Source organism: Phaethon aethereus (genome assembly GCF_964289735.1).
Source record: "Phaethon aethereus genome assembly, chromosome: 1".
Lineage (NCBI taxonomy): Eukaryota > Metazoa > Chordata > Aves > Phaethontiformes > Phaethontidae > Phaethon > Phaethon aethereus.
The window spans coordinates 103556954-103574806 of NC_138575.1; the positions used below are offsets into that span (position 1 = coordinate 103556954).

The following is a 17853-nucleotide window of genomic DNA, read 5'->3' on the forward strand; positions in this document are numbered from 1 at the left end:
CGAGCGGTGGCATGAATGCCGTGCGCCAGCAGCCCCGTACCCGGTTAAGCAAGAATGCGGGCAGGGGGAAAGAATCCCAGTCCCAAAAACGCAGCAGCACTGCTGCCCCTGGGGCGGCTGCCTGGCGCCGGTGGGGAGGAGCGGCCCACCCGGAGCAGCGAGCACCCGTGCTGCCCCACGGCTCCTGCCCTCCCTCTCTTGTCCCAGGCCGTGAGGCCGGCGGGACTGCGGCGGAGAGCGGGCAGGAGCCTGGGCAGGCCCACAGGCAGGCCCACTGCCGGCATATGTGTCCGGGGGGCGGTGAGGGGGCGGGGACACGAGTGGGCCCACTGGGCTGTTGTTTTTGCGGCTGTGCTGTGCGTGGACAGGGGACGTGAGCGGACCCTGTGTTTCGGGCTGTGTGACTGAGTGTGCGGGAGCCTCTCTGCTTGGGGCGGAGGGGCGAGCGCGGACCGGCTGGCAGCCCTTGGCTGGGGTTTGTGTGAGGGGACAGGGCTGTGGAGTATTTCTCTACATGGGTGCAGAGGCAGAGGCGGCCAGAGGGGACCCCACGCTGGGGGCGTGTCTGTGAGGAAAGGAGGCAGCAGCCGATCCGCACACTGGAAACATACGCGTATGCGAGGGGCGCGGGCACAAGCGGACCGCACCCCAGGCTGCAAGGGCCGGCCCCACAGACGGGGCAGGAGCGGCGCCGTGGCGGCCCCACGCTCCCGCAGGGCCCAACGGCCGCTCCCCAGGGACCGGCCGCTGCCGGCAGCGGGGCTGTCCCGGGCCACGTGTGCGCGGCGGCCCGGCAGGCCGGGGGCAGCACGGCCCTCCACACAGCCCCGCCCGCCTCTAGGCTGCCCGCCCCACGGCCAGCGGCGGCCGGGCCGGCTCTCCTCCCCTTTAAGCGGGTGGGGGCCGGGCCGGACCCCCGCGCCGCCCCCGCTACCTGCGGGCGGGAGCGCGCGGGGGCGGGCGCTGGGGAAAGTTTGTCTCTGTGGTTGGCTGCGCCGCGCGGCGCGGCCGGTCGGGGCGGGCGGGCGGCTCCGTGCGCTCGCAGGGCAGTGAGAAGCGAGCGGCCGGCAGAGGAGCGCGCTGCTGTCGGTGCCCGGGCGAAGGAGAGTGCGTGCGCCGGCTGTCCCCCCTCGCGTAGGGCGAGGCATCCGCGCAGCTCCTCGCCAGCATGGGGCACCGCGGGGAGAGGGTGTCCTGCCTGCCTCTCCTCCTCCTGCTGCTGCTGCTCGGTGAGCCCGCGGGGTGCGCGACCGGGAGGGCGGCCCGGAGGGGCCGGGCCAGGCTGTGTTCGGCCGCCTCGCCCGCAGGTAGCGAGGGAGGGCCGGGCCCTTGGGCGCGGGCCCCTCGGCCGGGAGGAACCGCCCGCCGTGCTGTGCCGTGCCCGCCTGAGGCGCGGCGGAACCCTGCTGGGGCGCTACCCTCCCAGGGGCGGCGGGGGCCGGGCAAGCGCCTTGCCCCGGCCGGCCGGGCGGTAGTCGCCGCCGCCTTCGCCCTCTCCCGGCCCCCCCAGCGGGCGTTAACGGCCGGCGCAGCCCTAACGGCTCCGCAGCTCCCCCCCGCCCCCCGCCACTCCGAGGGTCGGAGCGCGGATTGCTGCCGGGTATCTCCCCGAAACTTTAAGGGGCCTTCCTCCAGAGTAGAGATGGGGCGCGTGGGGTGCTGCTTGGCGTGGCCCCTCGGTGAGAGGGGCTTCCACAGGCGGCCGGGGTAACGTGACGGCGTAGCGGCAGTTGCTCCCGCACAGCGGGAGCTGTGGCTGCTGTAAGGTAAGGGCAGTGAAATTTCACCTCTCAGAGCGTGAAGTGGCTCGTTGCAGGGCGGAAGGGGGGCATCTTCTGCCTGTTCCACGAGGGAAACCGCAGGGGGGACCCCACATGCCGGTCGCAGAGACCCCGGCTCTCCGGGCACACGGGTGTTGCGAGGGTAGCAATTACGTCCCCTGCGCTCTTGGGGCTTGCTGTTTCTGCCGTTAAGTTCTCCTGCTAAGAGATAACGGATAATCGCGTAGTTGATCTTTTATGCCTTGTTCACGTAATTGTGTAGCTGTCGCTGGCTTAACATGTGGCATTGTTCCTTACTGGTGTCGGTGCCAGGCGGGCAGCGTGCAGAAGTAAAGGCTGTTTGCTCTTCAGAGCAAAAACTACACAAAAGGGTGGGTGGTGGGGTTTTTGTGTGTTTTTGGGTTTGTTTTTTCTTTTTTGTAAAGGAACTTTGTACATGTAGCATTGCTGCGAACAGTGTTACTGAAGTTTATCTAGAGAACAAGAAGATTGTTCAGGTAGGATAGTTATCCGTATTATTTAAGCGGTTCTGTGTCAGCTCTGTGCAGTCAGAAGCACTTCAGGTGCTGGTGAACAAGCGTGCCCCACAAATGCAGTTCTTGACTCGGACCACTTGGCTAATTACAGCCTTTTCCCGATTTGGGGTGGAAGGAGTGAGTAATTAAACAGTGCCCCAACCCTATGCTGCAACAGCTCTCCTTTAAACAAAACTCTTAATTTGCTGACTTAGTTTGTGTTTGTACTTTTGACATTGCTATGACTAATTCTTTTTTTAAAGTCTGCCAGAGTACTTTCCTCATTGTTTGGCCGTTGAATCTTTCATAGTCAGGTCTGCAGAGTAGATACAGTTTAAACTCAGCTTCCTAAACCCGGCTTCTTCCTAGTCTCTTCCTGAGGTGGCTTTCAGGCAGTGAGGCAATCGGGGCAGAGGGGTGTCTGTCTACAAGTCAAGATTCTATCACAGAAAGATGTCCACTCTGCTTTTTCTTACTTTCAGCTGAGGTTAGTCATCTCGTTTATCTTCACAATATAGGCATTCTGCCAGCTGGGGAAACAGTGAAGAACTGGAGAGAACACCTTCAGTGTTTTTGTTTAGAAACAGAGTGGGAATAAAATTTTTCAAGAGAGTGGTTTAGTAGGACAAGAGGAAAATCGGGACTCCCACATAAAGTACTCAAGGTCATGCAGCTATTAAGGATGATGTGCAGCAGAAAAGCTGCTTCCTTCTTAATTCCAGATGAAATAATTACAAGAACTTAAAATGTGCATGCACAGATACCAGGTCACTGTTCATGATAGGTTTGTCTGAATGTTCTGAGTAGCCTTTTTGGGGATTTTTCTGTTTGTGTTTTGTGGGTGTGGGGGGTTTTTTTGTTTGTTTTTTTTTGTTTTTTTTTTGTTTTTTTTTATTGGAATGGTGCTGTTAAAATTGAAAGTACTTTTATGTGCAGGGAAAAAAACCCCTGAACTTTTCAGTATTACTTGTGGCGTATGCTGTGGTGCAGCTATCTTCTGATACCGTTACTTGGTAGCTTCTATGAGATATTACAAATGTTAAAAGGTTGTGAAGGTGCTCATCCTGTCACTCTGGATGGGAAAAGTGTGCTTTTTGTGAACATGCGTTTTCTAGCAGCTCTTTAATTGAGAGACAGGTTGGGCTTTTTGGTTAACTAATGTGCTGCAGGTGTTCAGGAATTCTTGTATCAGTGAGGTGGGAGGGAAGGAGTTGAAACATGGAAGAGTTCTTCCCTTGCATGTACTTAGACTTGATTGTTTTGTTCAGATCTTTACGAAATAACCCGGTGAATAATACAAATGGCTGAAGTATTTGTAGGTAACACGTAATGTTTCCTCATCATTTCTCCTGAGTCTAGTACTGTTGTAATCACTTGTCAGTGTTAGTAAGCAGATTGTGGATCCTAAGATTAAGGCCTGATCTAGTCTCTCTCTTCCCTCCTCTGGTGTGGCTGGATTCTAAGGGAGGGCAGCATGAGGGCATTTTGCACTGCTTTTGCCTGTTTTCTGTGTGATTTCATTCTGCAGTCAATCTGCCTAATCAACTTGTGAAATGCTCTGGGAACCAAAACATCCCTCCTATGACAAAGGGTCCAAAAAACCAAAACAGGTATCTGGTGCTTCCCAGGGCTTAAACTGTAGTTTAAACAGTAAGACTTGCAGCTCCTGGATTCCCCCTGCCCTGGTTCTTGTTTGAGATTCAAGGTAAGAATGTCAGTCTATCTGAAAAAGATGTTTTTTTGTTTAAGTGCTATGGGGCTTGAGGAGAGCAGGCACTCAGTAGATCCTGGGGGAAAACTATTGATGATGAGTTTCCCAGAGATAGCCTTTTTCTTACTACCATTTAGACCTGTGTGATGCTTGCTGTCCACTACGATGAAAGTCAGTTCCAGCATGCTAGATCCCCAGGAGCCTTGTGTATGTATGAGTAGTTGTTTCCTACAGCTCATATCGGAAATTCTTTATTGTTTTTTTTTTGTTCTTTTTCCTCAGAAGCTACAACAGTTAGTCATTTGAATTGAGGTTTAATTCAAGCTCTGCAATAGAAAGCTTTTGGTAATTAGTATAAGTTATTGTGATCATGAACTTCAAGGAAAAGCATGCTTTAATCTTTCCCTGCATTTGCAGCTAAAGTGAAAGCACTAGAAAATGGGAGAGCCTCAAGGTTTAGGGCAGAGAGATGATGCAAGGATGATTGCCCATGGAGGGTTCAAGGTGTGTTAGAGTGGAATCTGCTTCCTGTTCCCTTGCTGCTGCCTGCTCACCTACCGGTGAGCCCAGGGCTGGTGCTGGTGACCTTTCCCTGCCTGCTGTTGGAAGAAGGCAGGCTCAGATCCTCACTAGTACTCGGAGAAGGAGCTGCCAACTAGGCCTGCCTATCTCTGTTGTAGTTTTCGAGGTGGTTAAAAAGGCTCCCAAAGGGAAAATATTGACAAGCCTGTCCTGATCTTAATGGCTGCAGACTGCTAAAGCAGTAGAAGCACGTAGGGAGCATTGGAACTGGGTTGGTGAGGCACTGAAGGGCAGGTGGTGTTGCTAAGGAGAAGGTGCTTTCCATGTGGCTTTGCCATGCTGATGTGTTTTCGTAGCATGTAGGCTGTGGGAAGATGTGGGAATCAGAGTGAGCAGTGAGTGTTTTTTCCTTTACGTCCTGTGTTCTTTTGGGTTGGCAAATGATAGCTTAGTCACCTTTTCTGGCTCTTGTGCATCTTTGTAGGTTCCTGTCCAGGGCTACTTTTTTAGGGAGTCCAGGTGCTTTTTCTGAAATCCTTCAACGTTGTTCTCCAGGTTTCTCGATTACTACATTTCCACATAGCAACAGCTTGCTCTCTTTAGGTAGCCTCTGTTGTATTTGGCTCTAATCCCTGAACTGAGGTATAAACCTGCCTGAACAAGATTTGAAGTAAGCAGTAGGGGTCATTTAAAAATGCAGCCACATGCTTGATTAGAGGGGAATGTACTTAAGAAATAATATATATCCACCCATCTAGCTGTATAAACAAACATTCAGGGACATTTGAGATTTTAGCTTTCACATCTAATAAATTTATGGGTTGATTTGGTATTGTGTGGTGGGTTTTTGTGTTTGGTTTTTTGTTTGTTTGTTTTCTCAGTCTCCATAATTCTTGTCAAACACTTACCTGCAAAACAGACCTGTATGTTTTCTTAGTAGGGAAATGGTTACATATCTCAGTAAGATACTTTTAGAAAGCGAACATTTCAGTTATTTGTTTTTAAATGCCTTTCACTGCTATATTTTTGTGTGTGAAGTTTTGTGTTTCAGAAAGAAGGGAAATAGACACGTTATCTGAAAATGTGAATTCTTTCTGGTTATGTATAGAAATCAATCGCTTGACGTTGAAAAGAACTTGAGGAAAACATTGCTAATATGAGGTGGGTCTAAGTAGGGGTTATGTCAGTGTATTCAAGGTCTCTAGTAGTTTTGAAATAAAGATATTAGTTGGAGTGTAAAGTAAGAATCTAGATCAGAATGCAAATAAAAGTATTTTTAATACTTTGCTTTTAACTTTCACTGGAGATGTTGCAGTTTTCTCCCTGCTAGATGTCCTGCTTTCTCAGAGCTGCAGTAATAAGTGATAAAGTCTGTTTTCTAGAGACCTGTAAGGTGGAATTGTCTAGGGATACCAATGTTTCAATTTCTGTCCAAGAATAATAAGCAGTTTCCTGCATGACCTTATTTCCTTACCTGAGCAAGTTACCCCAAAACTGGATTGAACAAGACCGGGAGAGGCTGTAACATAAGCAGTTTTTGTCTGGGTTGTTAATATCTCCTGCCCTAAAGAAGGAATGAGCTTGTTTCAATGAGATACTAAGTTCTCCAATTGTCTGGGTTTTTTTGTCAGTCGATTCTTTAGAAAACCTCAAATTGTAGCTTTCTTCCAAGCCTTGAATATCTGCTGAGAAATACTTTAAAAATAATGAGATAAACTTTTAGTACACCTTATGCATTAGGTTTTGCAAGGTGTAGAGGTATAAATTCAGTTTCAGACCAAACTGCTTTTGGGATCAGATGATCTGAATAATAGCTGCTCAGATGTCAAAACCCTTGAATAATGTCTTTCCAGATCATCAGCATATCTCAAATAAGATAAGCAAGACAGAAATTATGAAACTTAAAAATGTTTCTTAGTTTTTGGAGTTTCCTATCAGAAACTGGCTTTTTCATTTGCATGTAAGCTTTCATAATGGTACAGCATAACTTATTTCTTCTAACTGAAGTCTGAGATGGAAAAAAGGATGGCCTTTTTTTTTTTTTTACCTCTGGAGTTAGAAGAGGTTTCAAAGCTGAGTTTCCAGTAGAAACAGTTATCAACTTTAACTATGGAATTTTGACTATGTTTAAAAGCACGCTAGCTAGGAGGTAGAACCAGTGTTGCTAAATGCCTTTGAGTCTTGTATAGTTTTGAAGCCATATGGTAACGCTGGTAGATTTGAATTGATGTAATTGCCATGGGGATTGCTTGAAACCTGTGGTAGTGTCGCAGTCGATGTTCCTTTTCATTACACTAGATGAGGCAAGTTTCAGGGAAAGCCTTATATGACAGGGTCTGAAGAAGCAGCCTGGAGAACTGTTTGTATGCAGCAATGGCAAAATAGTGCTGCAGAAATATGAAGAATTGCTGAAGCAAGCTGAAGTATTTAACTAGCGATAATCTGTATGGCCAGATGGAATTTGCATGGATGCTTTAAGGGATCTGAACTGTTAGAGCTATGGGAAGAATAGGCAAGTGAGTAAGGTGCTGAGTCCTGGAGAGGATTTCCTTTAAAAGAGTATCTGAGGATGGTTTTTGGAATTAATTGACTTGTGAACTTCAGGAATGAGAACTAATTAAAGACTGGATCTCACAGGCAAGCTGTCACATCTGCTGATAGGCAGGGCTGCCAGCAATGCCTGTAGTATATCTGCTTGATACTTTTTGTTATGAGGTGTTATGAGGATCATCTCTTAAATTGTTTATTATTCTGCAAGACTTCAGGCATTCACACTGAAATTTCCTGGGCTGCGTCTCTACCACAGGTTGACTTTTTCTGTAGGAAGTACAGCCCCCCCCCCCAATATCCAGTATTTCCAACCATTACACTTGGGAAGGGAGCAGGGAGAAGCAGCTTTTTTTTTTTTCCTCGCATGTTCTGGCCAATTCCCCTTCCCTGCTCTTAAACCAATAATAATCTCAGCTGCTAAGCTCAGAAGTTCTAGCACCTCCATGCTTTAGAGCAAGAGCTGGAAAATTTGGCTGGAGAGTTAACTTTGCATCAAGAATGTGGCTTTTGCTGTTCTTATGAAAAATGTCCAAATTTGGCCACATTGTAAGACTTGGAAAAGTGTCCGTTTGTAAATGCTTGGTAGGGAATTAGTCTCAGGTCCCTAGAGAAAGCGCTCTGACATTGCTTTTAAGGTGTCAAAGAATTACAGCTGCAATTGGGGGTGGAGAAGTGGAAGCCTCCTTTTTATTCCAGTTTCAGACTTCTGTAAATGTGTTGTGAAGTCCCTTTTTTTTTTCTTTTGTCTCTCTCACCCTTCTGCCAAATTGGCCAACGCTGGAGCAATGTGCTGGTCTGTGTGGATCACTGATCATATCTGCTGTGAGAGCCTGCTACTTGGAGCACACGAAGTATATATATCATCTTTCTTATATGTGTCTTTAAAAAAAAAATCAATGTAAACTTTATGTGCGGTTTTTAAGTTCTGTTCTCTGGCTTCAATTCTTCTCTCAAGCTTTTTCCCAGGTGTACCTCACTGTCCTCTACTTCATGCTGACTGTAAAACAACTCCTGCTGTAAGTTGCTCTCTCAAAAAAAAAAGTAAAGAACTTAACACCACTCTTTCTGTTTAACAGGCTTGATTAGTCTGGACTTGCCTTTCTGCCCACTTTCTTAAAGATGTGGTTTAGCTATGCTGCTTAGTGCTTCATGACTGCAATTTGCATGCTTTCATGCTTTTTGAGTCACCCTTTTCTTGCCATATCAGTAGCCATTAAAAAGAGTTTGGTGGAATTATTACTGGGGGTCCTGTTGGTTAGCAAGAGTCCAGTTGTGACAAAAGTTAGTTCTGCTTAGGTTTGCCAGTCTTAAAAAGAATAATTGCCAATGTAAAGGACTTTGTTTCCATGCATGTTCCACTGTTAGCTCCAACTGCAGAGATTTAGCATCGTGTTTCAGTCAGTCTTTGATGCGGTGTGGCTGTGGGGAATCTTTGAGCAGGCTATAACAGCATTGTTCTCCTACACGCAGTAAAATGATTGTTGCAAGAGAGGCATCCACGGGGACCTCTGCCAGCTTCTTATTGATGTGTTCAGTTTCATCTATTGACACACTAGCCTTCATTATTACACAGTGAATCTTGTGGCAGTGGAATTTGCTATTAAATCTGCCCTGCAAAAGAGAATTGGCAGGAGCTGCTTTAAAAGCAGCATGACCCCTGCATTTGCAAAGAATGGCTTCTAATATGAAACAGATACTGAACTAATAGAGGATGCTTCCTAAATTTTCAGGGTACCAAACATAATAATTCTGTGAAAAATTCAGAATTAGCATAATTTGTGAATAATCATTTAAGTTTCAATACCCTTTTTTCCAGAAACGTGTCTAATCAGTACACGTATTCATTTGTGCTTGAATAGGCAAGTAATACTGAGGTGAAAATAGGCAATTATTTGTTAATGGAAACGGTTAGAATAAGCAGGGAGGTGTTAGTCTTTCTCTGTGCTCTGATCCTCTTCTGAGTACTAGAGGGTTTGAGAGGTGATGCATCTTCGTTTGCCTTTTGCCATTGCCACAAACTATTTTGTGCTTTCAGAGCACCACCCATAATATTTACCCAGATGTTACAACCTCCACCATCTCCCAAAAGAAGTATTATGTTCTTTAGAAGCCCAGTGACATACTGTGTATGGGAGGTGGTGTCAGTGAATGGAATGTGTCTATGTAAAGAGTCTTTATATTGTATGTAGAGTGTACTTGTTCTATTCAGTTCGTATGGAGATTTAAATTAATGCTGACTAATAAGTCTATTGCATCAACCTTGTTTCTCTTTGATCTCAGGGTTAGGTTTTAGACAAGGCATGCTGTACCTTTTGGCTTAGAGAGCTTAAGTGCTTGGAGCAGGCTTCATCAGTGAGGGAAAAAAAAAACCATGACAGCTTATCAGAGACAACATCACTCTGTGATTGTCTGGAGGTGGGAGATAGCAAGGTAAGCCCTGTCTTTCATGTCTGTCACAAAGCAGGGTTGAATGGACATTAAAGGTATTGACTAGGCCCTGGTTGCTGGTAACTGTATTGATGGCCACCTGTCAATAGTTGCAAAACTGATGACATCCCTAGGTTTGTCAGGTTTTTTTATCTAAAAACAAACAAAAAGGTTGAGAAAATAGCACACATAGCCAGGAGTCAATGGGCACAGAAGTGTGGCTGTTGCTAGAAATTAGAGGTGGGGGAAGGAAGGTGAAGAGAGAGTACTGGAGCAGGACACGCTTCCCAGAGAGAAAGGGAAGTGGGGGGGAATAGCTTTTTTAAAATGGAAGAATGAGTTAAAGGTGTGTCTGCATGAGATGGTGGACAGTTATCACCAAAAACTAGTCTTGGTAAAAAGTCTTGGCTGCAGGGTATGCTGTGGCATTTGAATTGATGCTGGTGTCTGCATTTTGAGTTTGAAAGGGAGGGGTGAGGGGGAGTCTGCAGTACTGTGAATAGAGTTGCTGGGTGGGGATGTCCTTCCAAAACGGCTGAAGAATAAATGAGAGTTCAGATGGTATCCTTGTTCCTGCTCATCACCAGAGGGTATAGGGAATGTGCACTGTTCCAGACTTTGTCTCATAAACCTTTAAGGACCTTTAAGGATCAATGGAGATGGGCCAAAGCTACTTTTGAAAGGAGCTGTTAACAGAGATTTAAAGTATTTCTCACTGACCCTCCTCTTGGTGTGAGCAGTCAGCTTTTGTTTTGCATGTATATAGAGAGATCTTTCTCCCTGTCTGAAGCTGCAGAGAGACAGTTATCTCTTCGGGCATCTGGGCAAAGGCTAGTAACCTACAGATGGATGCAGGGCAGATGCACTGGGCACTTCTGTACCCAGACTTGTAAGGTGGGTCCTCTCCTTGCTTTAACAATTCCTACCCAGGATAAGAAACTAGTCCCCTTACAGTGATCTCATGGAACATGCATATGCCATCAAAGTAACTTGCTGGCTTCTTTCTTCTGTATTTTCTTCTTTTGTCACACTTCTGGTATTGGTGCATTGGGGTGAGAACTCGCTTTGCATATGTGGATTTGGCCAAAGTCCAGCGTAAATACTGTTCTCACATGAGTGACAGTCTGGGGTCAGCGGTAATCCTCCAGTCTCAGGATTGCCTTGCTGCTGTAGGATCTTGCTTGCAGTCCAAAGTGGGACTTTCATCAAGTGACTGTCATAAGTACACAGGTGTTTCTTGGAATTAAAGCCTTGCAACTGAGGTTTGCACCTCAGAGGAGGCTGCTAACAGGAGCATCCTGTGACTGCCACTTGGGCTGAAACAATGTGTTCAGAGAAACTGATCAGTCACAGAGCCTTGAAGAAGAGCAGGCTGTGCATGGGTGTGGGAAGATGTTTGGAGGTTTTGGTAGGGAGGAAGCAAGGACCCAAGCTGCGGATTCTATGAGTGGCATAGCGATGAAGAGCACTTCATGCTGATGATTTTTTTCATCTTGGCCTGGTAGTGTAAGGTCTTTATTGACCTTGGGTGCACAGGACGGGGGGGAGTAAAAAGAAAAAAGTTACCTGGGGTACCTGGGTGTGAGGAGAGGGGACCATGGGCCCTCTTCTACATAGAAGATCTAGTAATGACACATGCTGGACCTCCTTAGGACCCTTTCCTTAGGACTTGTGTGCATTAAATGTATTTAAGGCCTGTTGAGAAGACTGATTGTAGGTTAGGTAACCTTTCTTTCCCCCTACCTCCTTGCTTAGATGTCAAACTGTCATGTTGACAGGGTTAATGTGATGAACAGCTTTGGGCTCAAAGCATTGTACCGATTGTTGGAGGACAAAGATACCTGATATAAGGGTCTGTGTTGTGAGTTGGTGGTGGAGGACAGCTGGTCTCAAGGAGTTTGGTAATGTGCTGCTAGAGCTTTCCGCTTTTGAGTGTGCGGGTATGAATTCAGCCTTGTGTCTACCTTTTGTTGGGCCTATGTAAAATGAATTACTGGTTTTGCTTCATTTGAGTAAACATATGTCTGCTGGCCTGAGCAAAATAGCAGGAGGTACTGAGTGGCAGTTCTAGTCAACAAGGTCGTTCCCTGAGCAAGGGTGGGTGAGCTTGGTACAAAACAGCCAGATGCACGTTGGCTGTGTCTGACACATGCACGTGGAGGCTGTTGAGCGGGCAGCCCTGTTTGCCCTGTTCTTGACTGTTTTGTTTGTACGGGTGAGGGAAGAAGTTTGGCCTTCAAAGTTATTTGAGTGCTTCACGTACTGTTTAACATCACCACATCCCTCTGCACCTCCCCATCAATTGTTTTTACATGCATTATAAATTCGAAAGGTTCATGAATTGACAATTGCTTTCAATACAAACAGCCATGGAGATTTTTAACTTGAGGTAACTAATGCTCTACCTTTAAGACCTTAGTGTAGTCCTGGATGTATGCCACCAGATTATGACAGGGAATATCCTGACGATTGTTCCTGTCTAAGCAAGACCCCTGAATTCCTCACAGGCAATTGCATGTACCTACTTTCTTATAATTTGATACAAAATTTGCTCCTGAGTGTTACATTTACCCTGTTTAAAACCGATCTCTAGTACTTCCTCAGAGGCCGTAGTGTGTATGGAGGGGTAAGTCGTGCTGGGTTTGAACACTTAGTCTCTAAAGATGTGCAAAATGGAGCAGTATGACTACCTGTGTTCCTGTTCTGCTGTGGCATTCTTTGGAGATGGCAGATTCATACATTGAGACATTGAGCGTAGCTTGGATGCTTGGTGGGAGCTTGCAGGGATCTGTGGCTCTGCTTCAGTAACCTCTGCTGCAGGAGCCTGAGACTGTCTCTGAGTTAGCTTGCCTGTACTGAGGTGGTTTTCCTTTTTCTTGATAAAGATGGCATGCATGCTTTGTATGGAAGTAGGTAAAGGGCAGTGGATGCCTGATGAAAAACCGGAATAGCACTTCTTTTGAGAGAATTCTGCTGATCTAGTGGTGTATATTGTTGGTGTTTTTAGGAAAGTGGAATCTCTCTCTTGCCCTCTTTCAGAACATCTATTTCTATACATGAAGTCACATTTGCCTCACTTTTTTGCATTTGAATCCACTCCTCCTACCTAAACAGTCTTCTCTGTAGCTTCAGAAGTATGAATACCAGCAAGGATTTTTGCCGGGTCATCCTGAGTGTTTTGTTCTGCAGGAAAGTCACTATGGGTAGAAGCACTGGAGTGCCTACTTCTGACAGGCGAGAACTCTAAGAAGCTGTAGAACTTGAGCTGAGTTTGAACTCGTTGATGTGGGATAATAGCAAATGTATAACTGTGCATGTTTAGAGGTTCCTCGCTGCATCTGTTTCAGAAGAAGGACCTGTATGCCATCTCTTCTGACTGTATCAGCTGGTCTAATGAAAGCTTTAAAGAATATTGCCTTAGACCACTGTGATTACATAAATACTGCTGCTAGATTTTACAGTTATTCTGTGACTTGAAGTTACAATTCTGATGATGATTTCTGCCACATGCATGCTAAATTATGCATTGCATGGAAGTGCCTGTCACAAGTCCAAAGTAATAATAAAACAGGAGTTTAAAACCAAGTAAGCTCTAAAAAATGAAATAGTTGGCAGAACATTCTTTGAATTTGTGGTGATAGTCATATAGAAATTCTAGTGTCCACTTCTGGATTCCCCCCTCCCCCCCAATTTAGCATCTTCTAACTCTCAGATTGTTGCACAAGATTTTTTTATGTTGAGATAGAAACTAATTGGAATGAGTTAGTGTTTTCTTTCCCTTCCTTTGACATTTCTGGCATTTAAGGAGGAAACAGGCACAAACATTTCGCAGAGTGAAATCCAGGCTTAGCAGGATCTTGTGAAGCTAGGCTGAGGAAATCTGGTTTTTTTTCTTCCTTTTCACAGACAGAGGTTAAGGAGCCTCATTTTAAACTTCTCCTGCAGGATGTTTCTTGTAACTCCAGTGCTGTCTCATGGTCTTAGTCTGTCTTCGTCTGCAATTCAGCATTCATCTGTTGCGCATTTCCACAAAAAAATATATAGGTGCTGAAACAGTCCACAATAGCAATGCTAAATTTCTTATTAGCTTCTAGTGTTGACATTCAAGGATGCAGCTTTTACCTCTGCTGTTCTTTCAGGCTCTCTGCAGATAATTTACAGCCTTGGCTTACAGTACATCTGGTTGGTTGGGTTTCACTCGAGGTTTGGGCTAAACAGTGTATAAATGTGTATCCTTCCTGTAGAAAATAGGGTTCTGATTATAATCTCAGTTGTGTTCTGCTGCTTAACAGATGACTCTTTCAGTGATAACCAGGTGACTGACCATGCTTGTGACTCTTCCCTGGCAGTCAGCTATGTACATACCCTTTCTTAAAATGCCTATCAGCTAGGAATGAGGAAGAGGTTTTGATGGTTTACAGCACTATGCCTGAGAGCGTTCTTTTTCCAGAGGTTTTTGTAATCTCAATAGCGTGATGTGAGCACAGCTTTATTAATTGTAAACTCCCATAATTATTAGAAGGGAAGAATATATCCACCAGCCAGACTAATGAAGATGCTTCTTTTCATCAGTAGAGATTTTTTTTTTCATTGGATCTTGGAGAATTCTGGAATATCTCACTGATTGTGCTGAGCAACTGTAGATGATGGACAGGTAGTGAATTTCTTGCATTGAACTGCTAATAGATGAAAGTACAGTAGCATGAACGGGGTAGGCAAAAAATACAAATACCTTAAATAAAACTGCTTGGGGAAGATTAGTTACTCAAGTGTCAAGCTGATTTTTTTTTTTTTTTTTAAAGCAGCAGTTCTCTTTGGCAAAGAGGATCTCCTTCTATGATAAAGGCAAAGAGTGCTGCTTTTCAATCTAGAGACTGGCTGGACTTCCGTACTTGAAGGCTTCCTAGCAATCCCTTGTCCAAGGCTTATTTATTCCTTGTGAAAAGGACAAAGATCTTGAAATAATCTGTGTTTTGACTGGGGAGAGGCAAAACCTTATCCAGTTGTGCGCTTTGTACCCTGCATTTTGAGTCTTGGTAGGCTTAGGCTATAAAACTACAAACAGTGGAGGCATTTGTAGGCTGCTCTTGCATTGCATTATGGCTGGTGCTCTTCTGCCTCAGTTCTTTGAAATGTCTTAATTTGAGGTTGTGGATTTTAACTGGTTTAAGCTCCTGGGAAATGCTCCTCGGATCATTAATCTCTAAAAACCTGTTCTTATTTCTGAAAAAGTAACTGGGGAGGCAGGGGGTGAAGTGAGAGGAAAGTTGTATAGTTAACTAGAGATCTGCAAATGCTGTATGTACCAGCTTCTATTTAGGTCTTCACTAGCAGCAGGAGTGCCTCCTAAGTACTTTGTTGCTTTCTTATAACAGTAATAATTCTGATCGTGCTCTAGTAATAAACAAACTCTGTTATAGGATAGTGCTGTTAACATGATTTATGACTGCCATACCAACCAGAGAGCTAAACCCAGCTGATTTTGTGGTGCAATAAAATAAAAGTCAAGTGAGCAGGGATTATAAATAGTACTGTGATGCTTTAAAGTACGAATTTACAAACAATTAAGAAATTACAAGAGAAATAAACATTTTTGTTGTATTTATGTGTGAAGAGGTTGTCAGTCTTTTTGTTATGGTTTTTAAATTGTTGTGTATTGCTGACATTGGACACAGCTAGATGCAGAGCTGTGAGGAAGATCCTTTATTTTTAAACCGTTCATTGAGAAGTCTGACTACATGTATACTGCATCTCTTTCTGAGTGTTAATGAAGGCATAACTCCTTTTCTTCTGCCCACTGGGGCTTAGATAGAACACTGACTTTTTCAAGCAATGCTATCTTTTCAGATGTTACCGTTAAGCATGAGCGCAAGGGGAATTTCCTGATACTGCACAGCATTCAGTGCCTTTCTTGCTTATCCTTTTTTTTGCTAATGTTTGTGAGATCAGGCTTTCAGTTCAGTTTTTTTGCGGCCTAAGTTCAAGGCCTAAGTGACAAATGCAAACCTCTTGGCTATAAGTTGGTGTGGTACAAATGTATTTCACATTTCTATTTTCTTCCTGTTTTTTTTATGTATGGATCTGTGTTTTGTGTTTGAGTTCTGAAGGGTATGTCAGTTCATACTGTCTTCGGTGCTAAAGCTGGGTGAATAGGTCTCCTTGGCTTGACGTGGCTTCCAGGCTACGTGCTGATAAAGGGGGCAGAGCTTGCTCTACACATTGGACAGCAGCGTTCCACGCTTTGGCTTTCTGGGCCTAATCAGAAGTACCTCTGGGGAATATTAGCTCTTCCTGTACATTGAGTACATTTCCGTTGTTACCTGAGGGCTGTTTGCTCTCGAGTGAAGGAGGCAGTTCAGGGAGATGCCTATTAGCTAGAAATCTCAAAGGTGCTTGAAAGGTACTACTAAGAACCTTCTTTCACTGTTTAAAAGTGTGTGGGCTGCTAATACGAGTGTCTGTGGCTCAGTCCTGTTAATTTTAACACCCTTGACTTTCGAAATTGGTGGTGTACTTTCCCCTTGTGTTCTTATGCTGCTCTATATCGTATGCTGTTAGACAGCTGCTGCATTTGCGCAGACATCATTTCGTTTCAGTCAATGCTAAAATTGTTCCTTTGTGTTAATACAGTGGCTGGGAGAGACTACTGAGACTTAGTCTGCAGTGCACAATTGCTTTTGCAATGGGTATTTGGAATTTGCAATGACTTCTTTAGTTCTTATGCTATGTACATGTACCAGTTCAGGATCCAGAAAATGGCTGGCATGCTCTCTGTTGGCGTGAAGTCTGGCTGTAGACTCTTTTGTTCGGTTGAACAATGTACTCTGGGACATAACCATTCTTCCCAATGTAGCAAATGTGAGGATGCCTACGGTGAATGCAATCCACTGTCTGTTTCAATGTAAGCTGATTATAAGTGTTAGTTACTAAATAATTTCAGGATATGCCAAGTTTCACCCAAATATTAACAGCTACTCATTTTGTATGTAGGTTGTCTTATTAGATAGTGTGACCTAGAACAGCTCTGCAAGGACACTGGAGCAGAAAAGAAATAAGTAAGCATTTTCCCTTTGGGCATCTTTCAAAAAACATTCTCTTCCTCCTGCTATTTTAATGTCATGTTGGTTCTCTACTCACTGTTCGTTCTTCTTTCAAGCTCAAAAAGGTTCCCTCTCTTCTGATTTTTAAGTTACTTGAAAATTCTGTGTTCTTTCGTGCCTTTTTTTGTCTGTCGTCTTACTCCTGGGCACAGACTAGTTACCTGCTTGGGTGCTAGTGAGGAGCAGCAGTGGTAAAAGGGTATTTCCTTCAAGCTCCTACTTCCTAAAGCTGGAGAGAGAAAAAGGCGGCTGACACCAAAGATCCTGTCAGCCTTGTGTCTTGCCTCTGACAGTGGCCAAGACCAAATGCCCAGGAAAGAGTGAGCATACCCTGTTACTGTCCTAGTGTCTTCTTATGACCATCTGTAGCTTGGAGACTTAAGAATTTGGAGGTGGTATCTTCATGTTTAACCTTGGAGTCTTCCTCCAAGATTTTGCTGACTCACAGGTGTTGCATTTGGCTACCTCTGAGGCTTCATTTCCTGGAATGTTGTGGGTGATGGTGCATATTAGCAGATCTCTGACAGTGTGTTAACTTTCCCTTTCGCTTTCATCACCTGTGGTGTTGACCTTCCTGTACGCAGCATGCCAATGGCAGCAACAAAGTAAATACTTCTGAGATACATTTATTAAAGGTGGAAATAACAGGAAACATTTTAAGATGTGTCTTTAGGCATTCTTATCTGAAAATTAGTACCTAACGGCTGAATGCCAAACTTTAGTAAGACTCCAAGCAGTAATATGTTGTGATGCAGTCTTTTATTATATGGCTACATGTGGATTTTCTCAAATGTCTAATGGCATAAAATTCTCCCTAAAAACCTAAATGTGTGTGAAATTCTGTAATGCTATATATTACAGTGTATACTGGGGAGGCTGTTCAGTATTAGTTGTAGAGGTAAGAGTAGATACTACTGCAAATGCTGTGAGTTAATCAGATAGCTAACAAGTGAAAACCTGCTGACATATAATCTAAAAGGAGAAAAGACTTTCAATTTGTGATAGGGAACATGAGAAGACTGCCGGACTTCTTCATCCAGGTACTGAATTGATGAACCTTGGTATTCCGCTGCTGGAGATGACAAAATACCTGCACTGAATGCAGGGCAAGGTTTTCAGAGGTGATGAAAGGCTTGAGGCTGCAAGCCTGAAATTTTAAGAAGATTTTTTTTTTTTAAATTGAACCTCTGCATTTCTTAAACTAGCTAACTTTGGTCACAAGAGTGGAGTGTTTCTTTTTTTCCTGC

At 44.7% G+C, this 17853-nt stretch overlaps 1 protein-coding gene across 1 annotated transcript in view; it reads left to right on the plus strand.

Moving 5' to 3' along the window:
* Positions 1 to 1168: 1168 nt before the first annotated feature.
* PTGFRN (prostaglandin F2 receptor inhibitor) overlaps positions 1169 to 17853 on the plus strand; it is a gene marked incomplete at both ends in the record, with an annotated part of 67317 nt that continues 50632 nt past the window's right edge. The window contains one exon of the mRNA XM_081999599.1: positions 1169 to 1229. Within this exon, the coding sequence (XP_081855725.1) occupies positions 1169 to 1229 (61 nt within the window). The remainder of the gene's footprint in view (positions 1230 to 17853) is intronic.